The 20409-nt window shown below is 46.5% G+C and overlaps 1 protein-coding gene across 2 annotated transcripts in view; it reads right to left on the bottom strand.

The window, feature by feature from the left end:
- The window catches only part of NDUFA10 (NADH:ubiquinone oxidoreductase subunit A10), a 30798-nt gene extending 13082 nt beyond the window's left edge, over positions 1–17716 (bottom strand). The window contains exons 1-8 of one of the 2 annotated variants that reach the window (XM_034065849.1): positions 17604–17716; positions 16657–16825; positions 15970–16185; positions 15009–15095; positions 13940–14061; positions 11466–11545; positions 8351–8405; positions 6450–6535 (exon numbers count right to left, since the gene is read on the bottom strand). In XM_034065849.1, coding sequence (XP_033921740.1) covers positions 6450–6535; positions 8351–8405; positions 11466–11545; positions 13940–14061; positions 15009–15095; positions 15970–16185; positions 16657–16825; positions 17604–17684 — 896 coding nt within the window. In that variant the 5' untranslated portion in view covers positions 17685–17716. Of the gene's footprint in view, positions 1–6449; positions 6536–8350; positions 8406–11465; positions 11546–13939; positions 14062–15008; positions 15096–15969; positions 16186–16656; positions 16826–17594 lie in introns of both variants that reach the window. The other variant, XM_034065848.1, reaches the window with a different exon arrangement.
- Between the last annotated feature and the right edge of the window lie 2693 nt (positions 17717–20409).

The raw sequence follows: 20409 nt of genomic DNA on the forward strand, positions 1-20409 counted from the left end.
CTGCCCCAAAATGACATCAATTCTGAGTTGGATCAAATATTAAAGAACTCCCTTTTTTGTTAAGTACTTGTGCAAGGTTTGGCTCTTTCCTGGTTATGATGCATACTTGGTCCTTTTCCTCACACAGATACTGCGTTTCTTCCCTTCTGCCTTGCCTCCAGTTTGCTCCTGTCCCAACTTCTCCCTGCTTCTCCCTTCCCTCCATAGAGACACTGTCATTCCTGGGAGCCTTCTCCTTAAGGCACCTCTAAGCTTTCTGCTTTCCTAGAAAAGCAAAGGAAAAGCTGAATCCCACACACTATCTTGCTAAATCAGCTTCATTTCATTCCCTCCTGTTTGATTAACTAGCACGCTTTACTCCTTTTCAGGGTTCATTTAAGGTGATGCTCTTCCCCACATTCCCAGCCTAAATGGCTGGATACTGAGGCAATGCCAGCCTTTGGAAGCAGCGCCTCTAGCATCTTCCCTGGCTCTAACTGGGAGAAGCTTACTGCATCAAAACAGATAACAGGGGTCACCAAAACTCTATCCTGCACAGCACCAGCCGTTTCAAACATCCCCCCATTTAAGATGTCTGAGAAACTGCTAGAAAGCCACATTCTGCATTCTGGTGTTATGCATAGAGCAACAGTGCCACCTGCATGTTTTGGGGGCAAAGTACATCCATCTGCAATCAGTAGTGATCAAACTGAGCACTTGAAACTGTAAATTGTGTTGGGTTTAGTGAATGGCATTTACAAACACATACACACAACGCAAACACCCTCAGCGACACACATTTCATCATCTTGAGGCAAATCATTGTTTCCCCCTAAATCCCAGCTTTTGGGACCTTATCTCACAGCACTGAAGAGTTTCAAGAGGTAAACTCTGTCTGCTAAAGTAGCCTGATGGATAAATCACTGTAACTTATCCTACTACAGACAAATTAATAATGAAATGCAATAATCTAGTGGAAATAGAGATAGGAGAAGAGTAAATGTCCTTTTACAAGAGCAGGATGAACACCAAAGAGGATTCCCATCAACTAGCACATTATCTTCACCAACATTAAATCTATATTTCACATATGCTGCAAGCAAAGGAAATGAGCCCTCCTTTGCCTCCTCTCCAACACAGAAAGAGCTCTTTTCATTAGCACTGCTCCTCCTGTTGGCCAGCGCCAGCCTTCCCACCCCATGCCAGCTTGGAATAGCCCAGAATAGTGATGTGACAATGCAATTGGTTTGTATTCTAAATGCCAGCATCCTTCAGGAAGAGCAGCTTTGCCCCTGCAAAGTCTCCTCTCCTGGGGCTTTGCTGAGCAGGTATCAGCTCTAACACTGCTGATGAACCTGGAACTACAAGAAACAGGCCCCAGTAGAAAGCAGCCCTTCAGGTACCAGCTCTTCATTCCCTAAGTGCAGGCAATGCTTGAAGACCTCTCATTGAGCTCAGGCTTAACAGCACAGGCTGTGGCAGATCCACTCATCTCTCAGTTGAATAAACATCTCCAGCCCTTCTTCCCTGCCAAGTAGCAGCAGATGTTCTAGACCTTCCAAGTCTGTAGGAGAAAGCAGATGTGTCCAGGCATATGTAAAGCAGAACCTGACACTAGTCAACCAGTCTACAATTAATGCATTCTTCCATGAACCTCAGCCAAAAGACAACAAGAGAGGCCAATTCCCAGGCGTAATATAGCTCAGATAATGATAAGGAGGGAAACCTTTTGCTCCTAAAACATTACTGCTCTGACAACCACTGCACCACAAAAACATACAAACCTAGTGCAACCCAAGGGGGCTCCTCCACATTCAGCTCTGCTCTGTACCTTAAGTAACTCTGAACACTAACTGAAAGCACCACCCAAAGATACCTGCCACAACAATGCCTTTAACCACAGAGGCACCTTGGCTTGCCAGAACTAATTCATTGTTCAGCAGGAAATGTTTAAAGGCACCTTTTGTTTCCTTCATTTTCAATCTCTCCCAGCACTAAATGAGCACTATTTATCCTTTCCTGGCACCTAACTGTGTTTTCTTGAAGCAGCTCTCCCCATGCAGCAGCACAGCTTCCCAGAGCATGCTTTACATACCCATAATATTATGTCACACTTCAAACTTAAAGAGCATGTAAGTGACTGCGTGATCCTAACGCTGCAGGAACATTACATTTCAGCTCACGATCATTGCAACCATCCATAATCCTATTAGGAAAGGTTCTTCCCATTCCTACACAGGAATCCCATTTGTAAGTACGCTTTAGCAATGGGTAGCTCATCTCCAAAAGCACCCATCACACACCTACTGCATCCATTACATTGAGCAGTACACACATGTGAAGGCAGCAGGAACTGGGAGTGATGCACTCCTGCATCCTTTTGGGAAGCAGGTCCTGTTTCCCTTCCAGGCAGCTTAGAGGATGCTGGCGCTGAAGAAACCTGCTAACCCACCAATAATTCAGCTTATTCTTCCACCTATGTACAAAACAATGTCCCAAGATTGCCTGCCACTAAGGACACTGCAAAGGCTTCTGAACAAGGAAGGGTAAAGGAAGCAGGGACTGGAAAGAAGAAGAAAAACAAACCACTCAGCCAAACAAAGCACAGCTTACATCGCCTGAGCCATGATTTCTCAACTGATGATGTTGGCATAGTCACAAAGCCTCAAGTGACAATACACAGGATAAGAAAACCACTCTTCCTACCTAGAAGCATTCACTGGTCTGAGAGGCCTAGACACAAAAACATATCTAGTTAAATCCTGCCTTTATACATGAAAGTAACTTGAGAAATGGCAAGCAAATCCCACTGGAAAACAGACAGTTCCCTTGCACACCTTGAAAGCAGGTTCCCACTAAGTGGTTCTTGTGTTCCAGGCTGGAATCTGAGCAAGTGGGTGGCATTCATTCCTCTGCTATTCACACCCTTATCACCTCAGCCACAGCTCCTCAACCGCTGCTGCCATCAGCTTCCCTGCCTCCCATGGGAAAGGTCCAACACATGGAAGTGAGCCTGTCAGCATGTGATATCCTCTCCATTTTGTGCATGTCTGTGAGAACAGGGGGAAGGAGAAATGCTCCTGATTCATGCTATGGGCACCTAGAGCTGGGTGACAGAGATGGAAGTGTTCAAGGCCAGGTTGGACACAGGGGCTTGGAGCACCCTGCTCCAGTGGAAGGTGTCCCTGCCTGTGGCAGAGGTTGGAACTGGATGAGCTTTAAGGTCCCTTCCAACCCAAACCAGGCTGGGATTCTATGAAGCTGTTTTCAATGTTGTCAGTTTTACAATTGCTTTATGAGATATTGGAGTTTCCAGGATGAAGAGCTTCAAAAGTCTCCCTCTGGCAAGCACAATCCTATCTGAAATCAGCCACGACAGACATTCACACCTGGACACTTCTTCCCTTAGCTAAGCGTGCTTGATGGCACAGTGAAACAGCACTGAAGGGTCACCTTCATTCCCTCCCATGCTTCCCTGTTGCAAGATTTCCTTTAACCAGAACAAAACGCAGAGGAAGGGAACAGGAGTAAGGCTCAGGGGTCAGCAATAGCTCCAAGAAGCTAAAGAAACACTAAGAGAACTTAGACATTACAAGTTACTGCAGAAACAACCTCAGTATCTACACCTTATGTCCCATCAAATACAACACTGGAGGATTTGATACACAGGGTTTGGGGCACACTTAACAGTTCTTACTAAACACAACTGAACAGATGAGAATGGCAAGCTATTTGATGGCTAGATTGTTTCCAAATGGAACTAGATTCCTACTTCATCAAGCTGAAACAAATGCTAATACCTGCCTCTTTCTTTTGTTAATTAAATTAGTGGTGGCTGAAAAAAGCCAGAGATTGGCCCATACAAAATATGTTCTGCTCTGTCTGATGAAACAAGTCCAATGCAATAAGGTCCCTCCAACAGTTAGTAAAGTAACAAAGGCAACACCACACCAACTACAGCTCTTCATTCCAAGCCATTGATTTTGCAATGCTTTGACAGACACCCAATTTCACTGCCAAGGGCACAGTAAGAAACATGCCTGAGACAGTGCAGTGGCAACAGAGGAACTCCTTGAATGGCTTCTGTTGGGCTCAGCACTTGGAGAGAAAGGAGGATTGTGAAGTGCATCCTCTGGAAGATTCCCTGCAGCTTCCATACACAAATACGTTTAACCTTTTACCAAGGAATGTTATACCCCACAAACACACTATTCTATTAGGGAAAGAGAGAGCAAGGCAGGGAGATGAAAGGTGTCATTGTGTAAATGAGTTTTATACAGGTGTGCCTCACCAGTTTAACTTATTTACATTACAAAGTTAGTCAGAAGCCCTGCTCAAGTCTGGTTTGGGTTGGGACCTTAAAGCTCATCCAGTTCCAATCCCCTGCCACAGGGCAGGGACACCTTCCACTAGAGCAGCTTGCTCCAAGCCCCTGTGTCCAACCTGGCCTTGTTTCTGTACACATTAGAGCCTATGAACACACAATGAAAAGGTTATTCTGATACATTGATCAATCCCTTTGCCCAAACATGCTGCAGCCAGCTGAAGGTCGAAGAGGCAAAAGTGACAACAGCCAAGGAGCACCGGAGTGGGATTACAACTGCAGCACCCTCTCATATAGAGCATACTGCTCCTCTGCCAAGCATCACATGTGAGACAGCCCAAGGCAGCAGTGGGCTGTGCAAAACGATGAGGTCGGTGAAGGAAGCAGTGAAGAGGAACACAATAAATACGGGGTACAGCATTCCAGGAACACCCACGAGAGGGCAGCACGTGCCAGCATATGGAAAACGCACCCCAGAGTCACAGAATGCTTTGGGTTGCAAGGGACCTTCAGAGCTCAGCTGGTCCAACCCCCCTGCAATGAGCAGGGACATCTTCAACTACATCAGGTGGCTCAGAACCACATCCAGCCTGGAATGTCTACAGGGATGGGGCATCCACCACCACTCTGGGCAACCTGTGCTAGTGTTTTACCACACTCATTGTAAAGAATTCCTTCCTCACATCAACCTGAATCTCCCTCTCTTGGTTTAAAACCATCACCCCTCATCCTGCTGCAACAGGCCCTGATAAAAGTCTCTCCCCATCTTTCCTATAGGTGCCTCTTCTCACCTGAAAGGCTGCAATAAGGTTTCCCTGGAGTTTTCTCTTCTCTAGGCTGCACAACCCCAATCTTCAGCCTTTCCTCATAGGAGATGTGATCCAATCCTCTGATTATTGTGGCCCTCTCCAACATGTCCATGTCTTTCCTGTACTGAGGACTTCAGAGCTGGATGCATTTTACAGACAGGGGCTCACTGGGGCAGAGGGGCAGAATCCCCTGCCTTCACCTGCTGCACATGCTCCTTTGGATGCAGCCTAAGATATCACTGGCTTTGTGGGCTGCAAGCTCACAAACTAAAATACCCCCAGTCCTTCAACTCCAAAACATGTTGAACCAAACCACTGATGTGTATGTAGAGGGCTCTGACCTACACTTTCATCCATGTGTTCCAGATAAAGCAACCATAGAGGTGTTCTGGTTTAAAATGCTTTTCTATGATTACCCAGGAACAGAAGTGCTCACAGCAAAACCTTCCTAAGGGCCACAGATCACCGCACAGAGAAAATGACTAGAGAGTTCTTGTGCTTTGTGAATGGGATGGAATCTGTTCATCAAGAGTCTCTTGTCTGATTAGCAGCAGCAGCAAAATGCCACAGCATATTATAGTGCCAAGCACCTATATTACAAAAGCCTGCTATTATCATTGCTACCTTCTGACAAAAACCAAGTCAGGATACAAATATAAGCATTCCTTTAGAAACTCAAGGCTTTCATCATTTTCCATGAGATCTGATGCTAAGTCACGTGCAGTTCATGGAAGACATTATAGAATAGTTTGGGTTGGAAAGGACCTTAAGATCATCCAGTTCCAACCCCTCTGCCATGCGCAGGGGCACGTCACACTAAACCAGGGCACCCAAGGCTCTGTCCAGCCTGGCCTTGAGCACTGCCAGGGATGGAGCATTCACCACCTCCCTGGGCAACCCATTCCAGTGCCTCAGCACCCTTACAGTAAAGAACTTCCTCCTTATATCCAATCTAAACTTCCCCTGTTTAAGTTTTAACCCATTACCCCTTGTTCTATCACTACAGTCCCTCATGAATAGTCCCTGTCCAGCATCCCTATAGGCCCCTTCAGACACTGGAAGCTGCTCTGAGGTCTCATTGCAGCTTCTCTTCTCCAGGCTGAACAGCCCCAATGTTCTCAGCCTGTCTTCATACAGGAGGTGCTCCAGTCCCTGATCATCCTCATGGCCTCCTCTGGACTTGTTCTAACAGTTCCATGTCCTTTTTATGTTGAGGACACCAGAACTGCACACAATGCTCCAAGTGAGGTCTCACAAGAGCACAGTAGAGGGGCAGGATCACCTCCTTTGACCTGCTGGTCACACTCCTTTTGATGCAGCCCAGACATCATACTTACTAAAGTCTCAAATGATGGAAAGAAACATCATCCTGCTCCAGCCATGGCCCCTTGTCAAATTTCAGGTACTCGATGTCTTCAACAATCTGGAATCAGTAAACAAAAGTCACATCTGAGACATGGTTTGATCATGAACATGATCATCAATGAACACGCCCCCCAAAATCAGTGGGATGTTAAAAATCTCCTATTCAGTCACCCAGCAGAGACACTTTGCTGTTAAAGCTGTATTCACAATGCCAACATTTGAAGCTAACACATTATCTCCCAGTCATATTTCTTCCCTGGGCAAGCACATAGAGGCCAGCACCAGAGCTGCTGGTGCTTTCAGCACTGGCCAGCAGAGGATGGCAGCAAACACATCACCTGAGAGGTGCCTTATTTCCAAATACTTCCCTCTTACCTTCTCCAAACTGCTGCTGGGGCTGAAAGGAAAGACAGAAGGGAGAGCCCCAATGCTAAGGCAGAATGAGAATGGGAATTAGTCTAAATTTAACCATCATAGGTTGCAAACAAAAACCACAGAATCAGAGAATGGCAATGGTTGGAAGGGACCTTAAAGTTCATCCAGTTCCAACCCCTGCCACAGGCAGGGACACCTTCCACTGGAGCAGCTGCTCCAAGCCCCTGTGTCCAACCTGGCCTTGAGCACTGCCAGGGATGGGGCAGCCAGAGCTTCTCTGGGCACCCTGTGCCAGCGCCTCAGCACCCTCACAGGGAACAGCTTCTGCCTAAGAGCTCAGCTCAGTCTCCCCTGTTCTGGCAGGTTCAAGCCATTCCCCTTGGCCTGTCCCTACAGGCCCTTGTCCCAAGCCCTTCTCCAGGTTTCCTGCAGCCCCTTTAGGCACTGGAGCTGCTCTCAGGTCTCCCCTTCAGGAGCCTTCTCTTGTCCAGGCTGCCCCAGCCCAGCTCTCTCAGCCTGGCTCCAGAGCAGAGCTGCTCCAGCCCTCGGGGCATATTTGTGTCCCTTCTCTGAACTCACTCTAACACACACCTCCCTTACACTGGGGGATGGACCAATATCCTAAAGCAATACAACCAGCCTCATATTTCTCTTCCCCTTTAACAGAAGAAAGGAGAGCACAAAGTGGACTCTAGAAGGATTATCAATCTTCAAACAAGAAACAGAGGATAAAAATACTAGAATCAGTAAGACATACATGAAAAGGTACTTTTAGTGCAAGCTGAGATCCTTATTGCTACTACAGAATTCAAGTAGGGATTCACCATGGACCATTCATCCCTAGAACTGAAAGAGGCCCCCTACAAACCTATCCCAAATTACACAAAGCTTGTTGCTCTTAACAGCAGGGGACAGCAGCTACACAGAAAAGTTAACAGTGGAGAAGGAAAAAGCTTCTGTTACCATTAGTAACTCTCCATGAACAAGAATGTTTGCTGAAATAAGGGAAATGTATTACATATACTCCAAAAACTAACACACTTATGTAGGAGGAAGCATTGATCTCATGTAAATCCTGCCACATAAGAGATGGCTCATTTCTAGCAGTGAGAAGGCAATTTATCTGGCTTGGTCCAGGGCTAAAGTGCATGGCAAAACCATTTGGAGACAGAACAGCAGTTTAGATACCATGTGCTACATCATACAGATGAATGACCCAAGGTTACAGAGCTAGTAGCAGCTTTGGATATCCAGCTCTTTGCTATAACCAAATCATGACTAGCTTTTAGATAACAGCTACCTGATCACATAGGAACCTCTGCACCAACCTGGATCACAGGAAGCTGCACAGTGATGGAAGCCAAGACAGACAGACCTTAGACTGGAAGACAAAGTCTCAGCTGAACGCTGGGGATGACTCACCTCTTCCCATTGTGTCCTCTTTACATTCCAGTCTTAGAAGCTTAACAACTAATCGGTATACACAACAATCTCTTACCTTCTCCACATCCTCTGCTTCACCTGCTGTGTACTGCAGAACTTCACTGGTCTCACTGCAAAGAGGAGAAAGAGTGAATTGCCCTGATCCCATTGCTCTACCCATCCTCTCCCCCTGCTTCAAAATGAAGCAGAAATGAAGTGAAAGGGCCCAAACACAGAACCAGAACCATTATTTCAGAGTACTTATGGAGGTCTTGTCACTGAATTCCTCTTAGACCTGTAAGTTGCTTCTTTCCTGGTGGAAAATAGCTTTTAAAGGACAAATGGCTTATGGTACCTACAGAGTTCCAGTTCAAACTTGAAAATTGATCAAAATCCCACCTATTCCTTTATTTCCATTTCACTACTGGGGATACTTGGCCACAGTTACAATTCCCAATCTGTCTGAAGCCAAGTGAAACTTCCAACCAGTCTAACTCCAAACTGCCACAGACCTTCCTATTTAAAAGCACATTAGTACTTGGGGGTAATTTTTAAGAGAAGGGATGGGGCAGCCACAGCTTCTCTGGGCACCCTGTGGAGGGAACAGCTTCTGCCTAAGAGCTCATCTCAGTCTCCCCTGTTCTGGCAGGTTAAAGCCATTCCCCTTGGCCTGCCCCTACAGGCCCTTGTCCCAAGCCCCTCTCCAGGTTTTCTGCAGCCCCTTTAGGCACTGGAGCTGCTCTAAACTCTCCCCTCCAGGGGCCTTGGTCTTCTCCAGGCTGACCCAGCCCAGCTCTCTCAGCCTGGCTCCAGAGCAGAGCTGCTCCAAGAGCTGATCCCAAACCTGCACCCGTTGCCCTGGAAAACCTTCCCTTTATCTAACAAAAACTGAAGAGAAACTAAAATAGCTGCCAAATGTGCAGTGGATCAGACACACACTGAAAAGCTGAAGAGCATGGAGGCTTCTGCTTAGCCCAAGCACTCCCAGGTTCAATCAGATTAAAGCCAGTGACCTTGGTTGCTCTAAGTAGTCACAGTATCAAACAACTCATAACTGCAGCAGGCCAAACTAATTGCTGGTCTGCATGGACATTGGTCAGTCAAAACTGCTCTGATAAGAAAGCTCATTTATAATTACTTGATTTGAGCTCCTGTTTTGACTCTGCAGCTTCTTAGAGCTTTCATTAAGACCAAAGAGCTGCTCAGTAGAGGCAGTATTGGCTATGGAAAAGAACATTAGGAATCTTAAGGCTTTGGTCCAGGAAAGCCCATTTTAATCAGCTTTTGGTCATTCTCAAGAGTTACAGAATAAAATACATTGTCTGCCCAAAGACTAACAGCCTTTAGATCACTTCAGCAAACCAACAGTTAAAGACAGTTGAAGCTTGGATACATTTATCCAATACACAAGCCAGCAGTGAGGTCCAGAGATGCACAAAGCTCAAGCTTCACACCATCACAACTCCCCTACGTCAGGAGGGCAGAGGCATCCTTCAGATCCAAGCACAAAGATTGATCTGACAAGCTCCTGCAAGCCCACCTGCTGAGGAGGGTGCCGACCAGGTGTTTGCTTTCCAAGTGTACTGACCATGTAGAGACAAAGGGGAAAGAGTTGAAATCACAGCAGGACCAGCTCTAGCTTTAGCCTCGTGCAACACCACTTGATTTGATTCAAAGAACAAGCAGCGTTTTGCTCCTCACCAATACATTCAAACCAGTTCTCCCCTAAGGGGGATGACAGACTCAAGGCTTCTCACTCTTCCTCTCCACCCTTAGGCCCAGTCATTCCCTCCTGAGAGCCATGTGCTGGCCGCCAGCACACTGGGATGCAGCTGACCAGACATCACACCACCTTATGTGAATGACAAGCTCTGTACAAAGTTATTCAGTCAACTGCTGACAGTGCAGTTAAACTGGGAGATGGAGCAAAAAAGCAAGAGGGAAACAAGCAGGCCACAACATACCCGAAGATGTACTTACACCTAAGTGTAACTTGGTCAGCTTCATGCACACATGAACCTTGAGTGATTACAGATTGTTTTCATGTATAGTAGGCCTGGCTCTGTGACCTGTAAGAGCTTCCCTTCCTACAAAGCTATTAGTTTAAGAATTTTAGGATTATTTGATTCTGAATAGAGCTCTTTCATAACAATTGGGAGAACTGGCAAACTGTAGTAGTGTCATCCCCACTCCACAGGGACCACATTCCAACACGGGAGCAAGAGAAAGCCAGGGGAGCCCAGAGTAAAGCATCTTCAGTCTCTCAGAACAAACAGGTAGCAGCACAGTCTTTAATTACCAGCACTAAAAAGTCCATCAAACCCTTTTCAATGTGGAAGGCTATCGGGGTATGCCTCAGGAGGTGGGGAACCAAAGCTAGAAGAGGGAACAGTCCCTTCCCTGACAATCCTCTTCCCATTCCTCCACACCACTACCAAGAAACCAGCCAAAGCTATGCCAACTGAAAGGAGTTTTTAGGAAAGAAAGCATTCAAATGCTCCCAAAAGACCTTGGATTGCATCACACTCTCCTAAGGTCATTCAAACACACAGCTACAGATATGGCATTTTGGACATCGTGCCAAGAGAGCATTCCAGCCACTCCTGCAAGCTAACAGAATGAAAGGTATTGATGCCAAGCACATGCTGAGTGCTGTCAGAGAGACAGAACTTGGTTGTGCAGGGCAAACAGACCAGCTTTGCTCCTGAAGTGCTCTTTTAACTATGAACAAGTTGATGATTCTTTGTATCTGACTCTGTGACAGCAAAGTTGCAATGCCTCAAGCCAGCAGGATGACACCTTACTGCAGATGAAGGCTCTTCAGCTTTGTAACATGTAAATCAATGAAATCCAATTCATTTACTATTGCATGACACTTTCCCCACTCTGAACCCATTAAGAATCAAACAAAGCATTGCTTTAGAAGGCTTACACCTAAAATGACTTCATTTTTAAGCTTCCAACCTTGTAACAGTGGCATCAGGCTTCCTAGTGCCAGAGGTAACTACACACAAGAACACAGTTATGATGCCATGAATGTGATACCACATCACTAAGAAATAACATTGTACACGGCACAAGGAGGATTTCTCGCATGACATGAGTATAACTTACTTCTACTGGCAGAGATCTGAGGATCTGCACATGTTTTACTCAAAGGTTTAACAGACAGAACATTCGGGTTTGCTCACCTGATCTCTGGTAAGAAGGTTTTCTTGTAAGCATCCTCAATGTGCTGGAGATAGGAAGGAGACACCTTTTTCTCATATGGCTAAAAGGGAAGCAGAAAACAAGGTCGTAAAATGAGCTTTCTTTCTTCTCCCCCCAGTACAGACACCAGCCTAAGCAGAAAGTGCTGCTACACCAGCTTGCCCTGTATTAGCAGTCAAACATCCAAGTGAACCACATACACATTAATGGACGTTAGGAGAATTAAGACATTTGGAGTGTTCAGAATCTCTTATGTGGCATTAAACATTGAAAGTGCCCTAAAAATCAAGGCAGTTTGTGTTAATCTCTGCTTTGCCCTGCACCGTTACAGCCACGGTTTGAATGATTAGCCATAGGAGTACAGTTCTTCTCGTATGCTTGTGAATACAGCAAGGGAAAAGCAGGTTCAAGAAAAGAATATCAAAGTGAAAAGGTTTCTTCCAATTTCAGCTTGTAACAGGAAACATCTCATTTTCCTTGAATTCACATAAGATAAGAGAACCATACATCACCAGCACCGAAAATACCAGCTTTCTAAGGCCTGAGCAACCCTACCTACCTGTATGCTCAAGGAAGTCATATCCAGAAAACTGGAAACTCTCACTTTTGCCTTTCCAATAAGCGGGCAAATGTGCCATTGGAGCAACTTCCAGTGCCTAGAGGGGCCAGGCGAGTGGGCAACCACCCCATCCAAAAGCTTTTAATTACACGGATATCATACCTACTGTCAAACGGTTTCTTTTCCACACAGTGTAGTTTAATGCAAAATACCAAGAATTTCTCTAATGAACCATGTGTTCCTTCAGTTCAATCCTAAAATTTCAGTACCTTTCCTGCTTGAGATGCTCATCCAAGATGCCCATCATATCGGAATGCTCTGTTAGTTGGCTTTTCCTTTTCCACCGCTCTGCAACACCAGTATACTAAATACCCAACACTCCATTCACTGAGGAGACAGAATTCCCCAAAATACCAGCCTCAAACAAGCACTACAGTCTTTAGCAATAACACTGACCCAAAAAGTTACACCAGCAGTTTCTGCCTAAAGGTCTCAAAATTCCCATCAAAACTTGTGTTCACAAGAACTCCCAGATCCATCGAATCCCAGCCTGGTTTGGGTTGGAAGGAACCTTAAAGCTCACCCAGTTCCAACCCCTGCCACAAAGAGGGATACCTTCCACTGGAGCAGGGTGCTCCAAGCCCCTCTGTCCAATCTGGCCTTGAACACTGCCAGGGATGGGGCAGCCACAGCTTCTCTGGGCACCCTGTGCCAGCGCCTCAGCACCCTCACAGGGAACAGCTTCTGCCTAAGAGCTCATCTCCATCTCCCCTCTAGCAGGTTAAAGCCATTCCCCCCTGTTCTATCACAATACTCTAAGATCATCTGTACTTCCTGAGAGACAGAAGTCCCAGATTTGGTCCCCATCTCCAGGTTCCCCAGTTGCCAGGGTTTTCAGGCCTGTGTTGATATTAATGTGTGGGTCACCTGTGATCAGCAAATTCAGTTCATTTTCTTAGATGAATAAAATTACTGCTTGGTGCTTTTGTATTAACACAGCAAAACAACCCACTTTAAACTTAAAACTAATGTTCTAGAGGTAATCCGTGAGACAGAAAATCCAGGGTGCTTTTTGGCTAGTGTAATAAAATGATCCTTATTAGGGTGAGCTTGTAGCAGTTTGGTTTGCAGTTTCCTGCTCATTTAAGAGGGAAGCTGGTGATTGCTGATGTGAATTCAAAGCCATAGATGTAAGGTTGCCCTTGCTGCTTCATTATCTGCGTGGCTGGAGTTGCTTAGTTTGCTGCTTCAGTGATTCTGCCCTTCCGCCCTCCAGCAGTTTAGACAATGACTGAATGTGTCTGTGCTTTCAAAACAAGATACTGCTCCTGATAGGAAAACCACAGCTTTTCAATGTTAGCAACTTCAGTAACAGAAGATGCTCCAAGGGCTGGAGCCTCTGCTCTCCTTAGAGCAAGGCTGAGAAAGCTGGGCTGGTTCAGCCTGGAGAAGAGAAAGCTACAGAAAGATCTTAAAGCAGCTCCCAGTGCCTAAAGAGGCTACAGGAAACCTGGAGAGGGGCTTTGGACAAGGGCCTGTAGGGACAGGACAAGGGGAATGGCTTGAACCTGCCAGAACAGGGGAGACTGAGCTGAGCTCTTAGGCAGAAGCTGTTCCCTGTGAGGGTGCTGAGGCGCTGGCACAGGGTGCCCAGAGAAGCTGTGGCTGCCCCATCCCTGGCAGTGTTCAAGGCCAGGTTGGACACAGGGGCTTGGAGTACCCTGCTCCAGTGGAAGGGGTCCCTGCCTGTGGCAGGGGGGTGGAACTGGATGAGCTTTAAGGTCCCTTCCAACCCAAATCATTCTCTGATTCTATAAAAACCCAGAGCACTAAAGCACAAGGCACAACTACAAACAAATAGTAAGAGGCAGCAGTAGCAGCAAGAGGTAAAATTACCTCGCCTTTCTCTTGAATCCTCTTCTGCACCTCTGGAACGGGTACATCTATATAAATAACCAAGTGAGGGGGCAGGAATTCACAAATGCTGATCTCTTTGATTTCCTTGTAGTGATCAAGACCTATATAAAAAAACAAAACCAAACACACTGCAGAGCTAAAGGCAACCCAGCTGAAGATTTATTGCAAATGAGGACAAGTGCAATAGGAATAGCATTAAAATTATAACCTACTGGGTTATGAATCTACAATCATTTTTGGAGTGTTTTTTGTTGCTCGTGTAGACCATAAAGCTATTGAGCAACAGCAGATCTCTCCAAAACCACAACCACCAGACTCCACTTTGGAGGACAGAAATAAAGTACCTCATCTTCCCATACAGAAAAATGGATCTAAACAGGAATAGATTGGGTCTGTGCAACTGAGTGGTTCTATCATACAGAGACAACTCCTCTTCCCCACAGCCCTGTATCCAGCTCTGGGGCCCCCAACATAGGAAGCATGTGGAGCTGTTGGACTGAGTCCCCTCCAGACAGACCTTAGAGCAGCTCCAGTGCCTATAGGGGTTTCCAGAAACCTGGAGAGGAGCTTTGGACAAGGGCCTGTAGGGACAGGCCAAGGGGAATGGCCTGAACCTGCCAGAACAGGGGAGACTGAGCTGAGCTCTTAGGCAGAAGCTGTTCCCTGTGAGGGTGCTGAGGCGCTGGCACAGGGTGCCCAGAGAAGCTGTGGCTGCCCCATCCCTGGCAGTGCTCAAGGCCAGGTTGGACACAGGGGCTTGGAGCAGCTGCTCCAGTGGAAGGTGTCCCTGCCTGTGGCAGGGATTGGAACTGGATGAGCTTTAAGGTCCCTTCCAGCCCAAACCATCCTGTGATTCTATGATAAGCAGAAGGAAAGCATTGAATAAAGTCTCATGGCTTGAGATTAGTCCTTGATGCCTGCAACTGCAAGATGCTAAGCACCTTATGAACAACTCTGAATGTTTAAAAGGAGTCCATCTTCCCAGCAGGCATTCTTATTCCTTTTTGGAGAACTCAACACACTTCAGAGATGAGTGCAAGGAACTTACATCGCTTGTGGATATAGCCTTGTTTGAACATTGCATCCAGGAACACAAAGTCACTGTAGGGAGAGCGCTCCAAGACCACACCTTGTCCTGCAATGGAAGGGAGTTTCCAGTCAGCACAGCTCAAAGACATGGAAAAATAGAGACAATACTGCTCTTACAGTCTATTTTCTGAATGTCTTTGTTAAACCAAATAGAAGAACAAGGTTTTGGCTCACAGAAACATATTGGGTACATGTGTGGAACATGCCTGTCTCACTCATGTATTCTTTTGTGCTCATGTACTACTCTATTTAAGGAGTATATTTATGTATGTGCCTGAAACTTTCTGGCATTCACAGCTTTCGACCCTTTTCAGAAAGCACTTCCTAAAGAACAAGCAGCAGGTAAATCAGGGTTGGCACAGGAAATCTCTTTGCACAAGAAGACACTCAAATCACAACAATACAATGACAATACAGTACTTAATAGAAACCAAAAGACTGAACCAAAGACACCACCAGGAACCAAGCCTAGGGAGAGGTTTGGAAGGGCTGTACAACCCACAGCCATCCTGGCACATTTAAAATGTCTTTTTGAAAAGAAAGACCATGGATTAAGCTTTATTTTCCAGAGGAGGCCACGAGGATGATCAAGGGCTGGAGCACCTCCCATATAAAGCCAGGCTGAGAAAACTGGAGCTGTTCAGCCTGAAGAAGAGAACCCCCCATGGCAGGGAGTTGGAACTGCATGATTTTAAGGTCCTTTCCAACCCAAACCAGTCTATGATTGCCAAAGTACTAACTAAATTGGTAATTGGCATTTCCTTTGCTAGAAAGGACATAGGATACTTTTTAATAGAGAAAGTGCAAGATGGTTTTCTAAATGGGCTGTTAACTTGTACTAAGCCCTTCAAAGCAGCTTACTCACACCTTGTACTCAGAAGTTAGTTTAGAACTAGAATTTATCTGCTGTGAAGTCTAACCTGTGCTCAGCAGATGCTCCAAGGCATCAGCATACTGCAAAACACGATTGCCAAACAGCCAGGCCTGCAGCCTATACGAGTGTCCATCAGAGCATTTGGGGTCGTTGTAAAACCTCTCCAGGTTACAGAAGCCATTAAACTTCTCAGGCAGCAGGGTTCCATCTCCTGTGATCCTGTTCAGGTAATGGATGTCAGCTTCTGGGAAATACTTCATGCCTGACAAAACAGAAACCACCACATCAGAAATCCTCTTTCACAGTAAGCATCTATTCACTTGATGTAAATGTACGGCTGGGTCTCAAAACAGCTCTTGAGAACAGCCCAAAATCCTTTGGTCAATCACATCATGGAGGGCAGACAAACCCTTATCTGAACTATTGCCACCTTTCACCTCACCAGGGAGAGCTGAGCTCTGCCCTAAACCAAAGCTTTTTGCCACCCTGATGCTCTGCATGGACTCATGCAGAAAATCCTGCCTCCCAAGGAGCGCAGTGAGACAAATATCCCACAGATCCAACAAACAACCTGTTGTCATCTAAAGCCTCACCAACATTCTCCCCTCCACATGAACTATGGTATTCCCTAAGAACTTGCTAGTCAGTAACTGCTGGTTCAGTGAACTTGTTTTACACAAAACCCCTCCTATTAAGTCCTATTAGTTGTTAGGGAAACAGGCCAAAGCAGTACCTAGTTTTTCTGCTATCTGTTGTGCAAGCTTGCCCTTCCCAGAAGATAAGTTCCCCTCCACCGTAAAGACCTTGCTGTATTCAGTGAACCTCTTTGTAGCTTTGTCTCCCAACATATAAGCCAGCCACCCATACTCCAGGTTCCGCAGGGGGCTCAGATGGATTCTTGCCTGCAAGAAAACACAAACAGTAAAGCATGTTTCACTTTTCTCACCTCAAACGTGGGGCTTTTGCAGGCAGATAAACACTCACACACCAAAGACAAGGTGTTTCCATACAGGAAGTTGGTGCTGCCACTTCAGCTTAGCAGCTGAGGCTGTATTTAGGCTGGGAAGCTCTTTAAGAACAGAGGAGAACAACCATTTCCAGTGCTTTTAAACCCGAAGCCAGAACGCTGCTCTGGAGCCTATCCAGTGATTGAAACTCCCCAGGCTTACTGAAGACCATGGATAGACGATGTGACCTCCATTCTAAAGGGAGCAGCAGGCTTTTGCTTACTGTTGCTTCCTGGTGGGTGTATGTTAACACCAACCCCTCTTCCAGTCTCTCAGGAGGGAAACAGCTTCAGCTGTGCACAACACAGCTCCTTATGAGTGCAAACACATCCACCTGGCCCGTAAACCCGGAGGCACATCCTCACTGAGCCCCGCTCAGCGATGCCAGCCTCGGAACAACCAAATAACCCTTTTCCTAAACAACGTAAAGGCCTCACTTACACATCACCTCTGACTGCATACCCTGCTCGCACCAAAGACCCCATTCACCTCATGCCTCCCCCAAGCAGAACCAGCCCCACCGACACTGCCCCCGGAGCCGCAATCCCGCTCCTACGGGGGCCGAACCGCCGCCACCCCCGCGGGGGTTACCCCAAGGTGAGCCCCGTCCGCAGCAGCCATGGCAGCGGCACAGAGCCCATGAACCCCCCGTACCGGTACCGGCCCCGCTCACCGCCGGCAGCGCAGCGCTCCCCGGCCGGGCCCGGGCGGCGGCGGCCGCCGCAGGCCGCAGCTTCCCCAGCCACAAGGACATGGCCTCGGCGCGACGGGAAGGGAGGGCGCAAGGGGATGACGTCAAGGAAGGGAGGCGGGGCGTATCGCTCTGTGACCACGCCTCCATGGTCGGAGGCCACGCCCTTTCCCGTAGGCCACGCCCCCTCTGCAGGCAGGGACCAGGCAGAGTGAGGAGTGTTCTCTCCTATCCCAGTCTCTACTGGATGCTGTGCCCTGCAAAACAGCATCCCTGTGTCCGGGATCATGGGATCATGGAATGGTTTGGGTTGAAAGAGACCTTAAAGCTCATCCAGTTCCACTGGAGCAACCTGCTCTAATGGGAAGTGTCCCTGTACATAGCAGGGGGTTGGAACTGGATGAGCTTTAGGATCCCCTCAAACCAAACCATTCCATGATTCAGTGTTGGAATTCAATCCCAAAGCATCAAATGTCAAACTCGGGTGCTAATTCATGCACCTTCAAGCTAATCCTTTCCTTGAGTGCCCAAGGAGGCAAAAGCTTGTGGTTCCCAGCTCTCTGGCTTGGGAACTTCTTTCCTAGGTCTAACCCAAATCTCACCATCGAATCTTGTTAAACCACTGTCACATTCACTATCAAACTGTGTTAAATCACTGTTTTACATCAATAACCATGCTCTTACTTCTGCCTGATAAGTGATTGTGATAAATACATAAATGTATTGGCTTTCACAAATCATAGATGTGATTATGGGGATATAACTATACAAGTTCATAGTAACAAAACCAAAACTCAATAAAGACATAAGATGAGTAAACTGGAGTCATATAGTAGAAGAATCTGTAAAGTTAAAAAGAAGAAAAGGGGAGGGGGGGTTTGCATGCTTGATAAAAGAAAAGCTAATGCCTATAAAATATAGAGTTAAAGTACTTTTTAGCTTAACTCAGGTTGTAGAAAGAGAACAATGTTGTTAGCCTGTGGAATTCAGTGCCCCCACTAAATGTGAGTTAATCGTTTCACACTGGTCCTCTAAAGTACCTTTAGTTTTAAAGAACAATGTTTGTGTTGTAAGTCTGGGGTGAGATAACAAGATTTAGTGACCTAAACATGAATGAGTTATTTCACACCATCCTTCCACTTATCAGTTAGTTTAGAGACAGAGCCTCCCAAACATCTGCTAGCTTGGGATGCTCCTGTCCTGCTATAAACTGTGCAGGAAGGTCACACTGTTTCAAATCTTTGTTAGTTATCACAATAATTACAGATATAGCTGGTTTTAGTGAGTTGTGTAATTACTGGGACATCCAACTGGGCCAAAGGTGAAAAGCACACATGAGGAAGACTGCTTACTTCATCCTCAAGACCCCTGCCCACAATCATTGAAGAGCAGTGCGCAGATGCCAAGAGGAGGAGACTTATGATAATAAATTACTGGACTTAATTATAATTATGAATATGCATGTGATTAATGGAATTGTGAAAGTATATAAACCTGTAACAAACACTGATCACTCGCGCCTCTGGCTATGGTCATGCTCCCAGCGCTGTTTGCTTTTGCTTTATTGACTTTGTCCCTTAATAAAACCTTGTTATCTTGTTTAGAGAAGTGGATTCGTATTTCACAGTGATTCACTTCTCCATCCCCAACAGGTAGAATACAGCTATAGCTGCATGGCTTTACCTGCTCAATACAGCTCCAGGCATACGAATTTAGGGCCTTTAGCTCAGGTAGAACATTCACAGCCCCATTCCTGCTGCATTCAGTAGTGCCAGAGACACCCCTGAAAGGTTCCTGCTTTTCAGGCTGGAAACATGTGCAGTGCCCCAAGCCTGGCTGTGCCTTACAGTAGATGCTCAAAGCTGCTCTATCTCTGACACAACGTCCATTCCTAATGGGTGGAAAGAGGTAAATTAGGTGGTTTTCCCAAAGGAAAGGAGGCAGCAGATGTAGAAGAGTGATGCAGAACTGCTTTGGAAAGGCGTTTGTAGAAGCTGGGGAGGAGAAATCCATGAGGAGAGCATTGGGCTCAAAGAAAGGCTGATCTATGTGTGTCCTTCCCAAACCTGGGGGTGTCCATGGGCTCTGCTGCTGAGACACTGCTCCTGCAGCCTCCTTCTCCATGTGATGGAGACACCGGAGCATGATTCCAGGGCTGAGCTGAATCCTTGCCTGCCTTATTGAAGGACATGACTAAATGATGAGGTCTTTCTATAGGGTCTGTGGAGGTCACAACCGAACATATTAACACGTTTCCCATCAAGTTGCCATCAGCTCTGCTGAGCTGGGCTGTTTCTGATGCCATTAGCTGCTGCTGCTGCTTTGCCCCTTGGCAAGAAGCGATCAGGTTTCATTTCAACAATTCATCCTTGGGATTTGCAAACAGCTTGAAAACAACCCCAAACAACCCATGTATGTTGTGTCTGGGTCTGGCTTGCTGTCCCTAATAGCTCTGAATATCATAGCTGGCACTTCAGGCAAGTCTGCCCAGTGAGAGGGTAGGGACAATGCAGTAGTGGAGGCTGTAGGGCTGTCAGGATGCTGAAGGGGTGACCAGAGTGACTCTTGATGACCATGGCTCCATGGACCTGTATGGGAGTGAGCATCAGCAGGTCAAGCTCTGGTGTTTGACACCAATGTACTGAATAGGGTGTGAATGGGAGCAGACTTGTGTTTAGTGGCAGTTACACATCTTAGGGATTATGTTAGAGAATACAGCAATAAAGCAGCAGGTCCTGTTCACTATAGGCCACTGTAAAGTGATGCAGGTGGGAATCATGGAATCCCA

The sequence above is a fragment of the Melopsittacus undulatus genome, chromosome 8 (genome assembly GCF_012275295.1).
Source record: "Melopsittacus undulatus isolate bMelUnd1 chromosome 8, bMelUnd1.mat.Z, whole genome shotgun sequence".
NCBI lineage: Eukaryota > Metazoa > Chordata > Aves > Psittaciformes > Psittaculidae > Melopsittacus > Melopsittacus undulatus.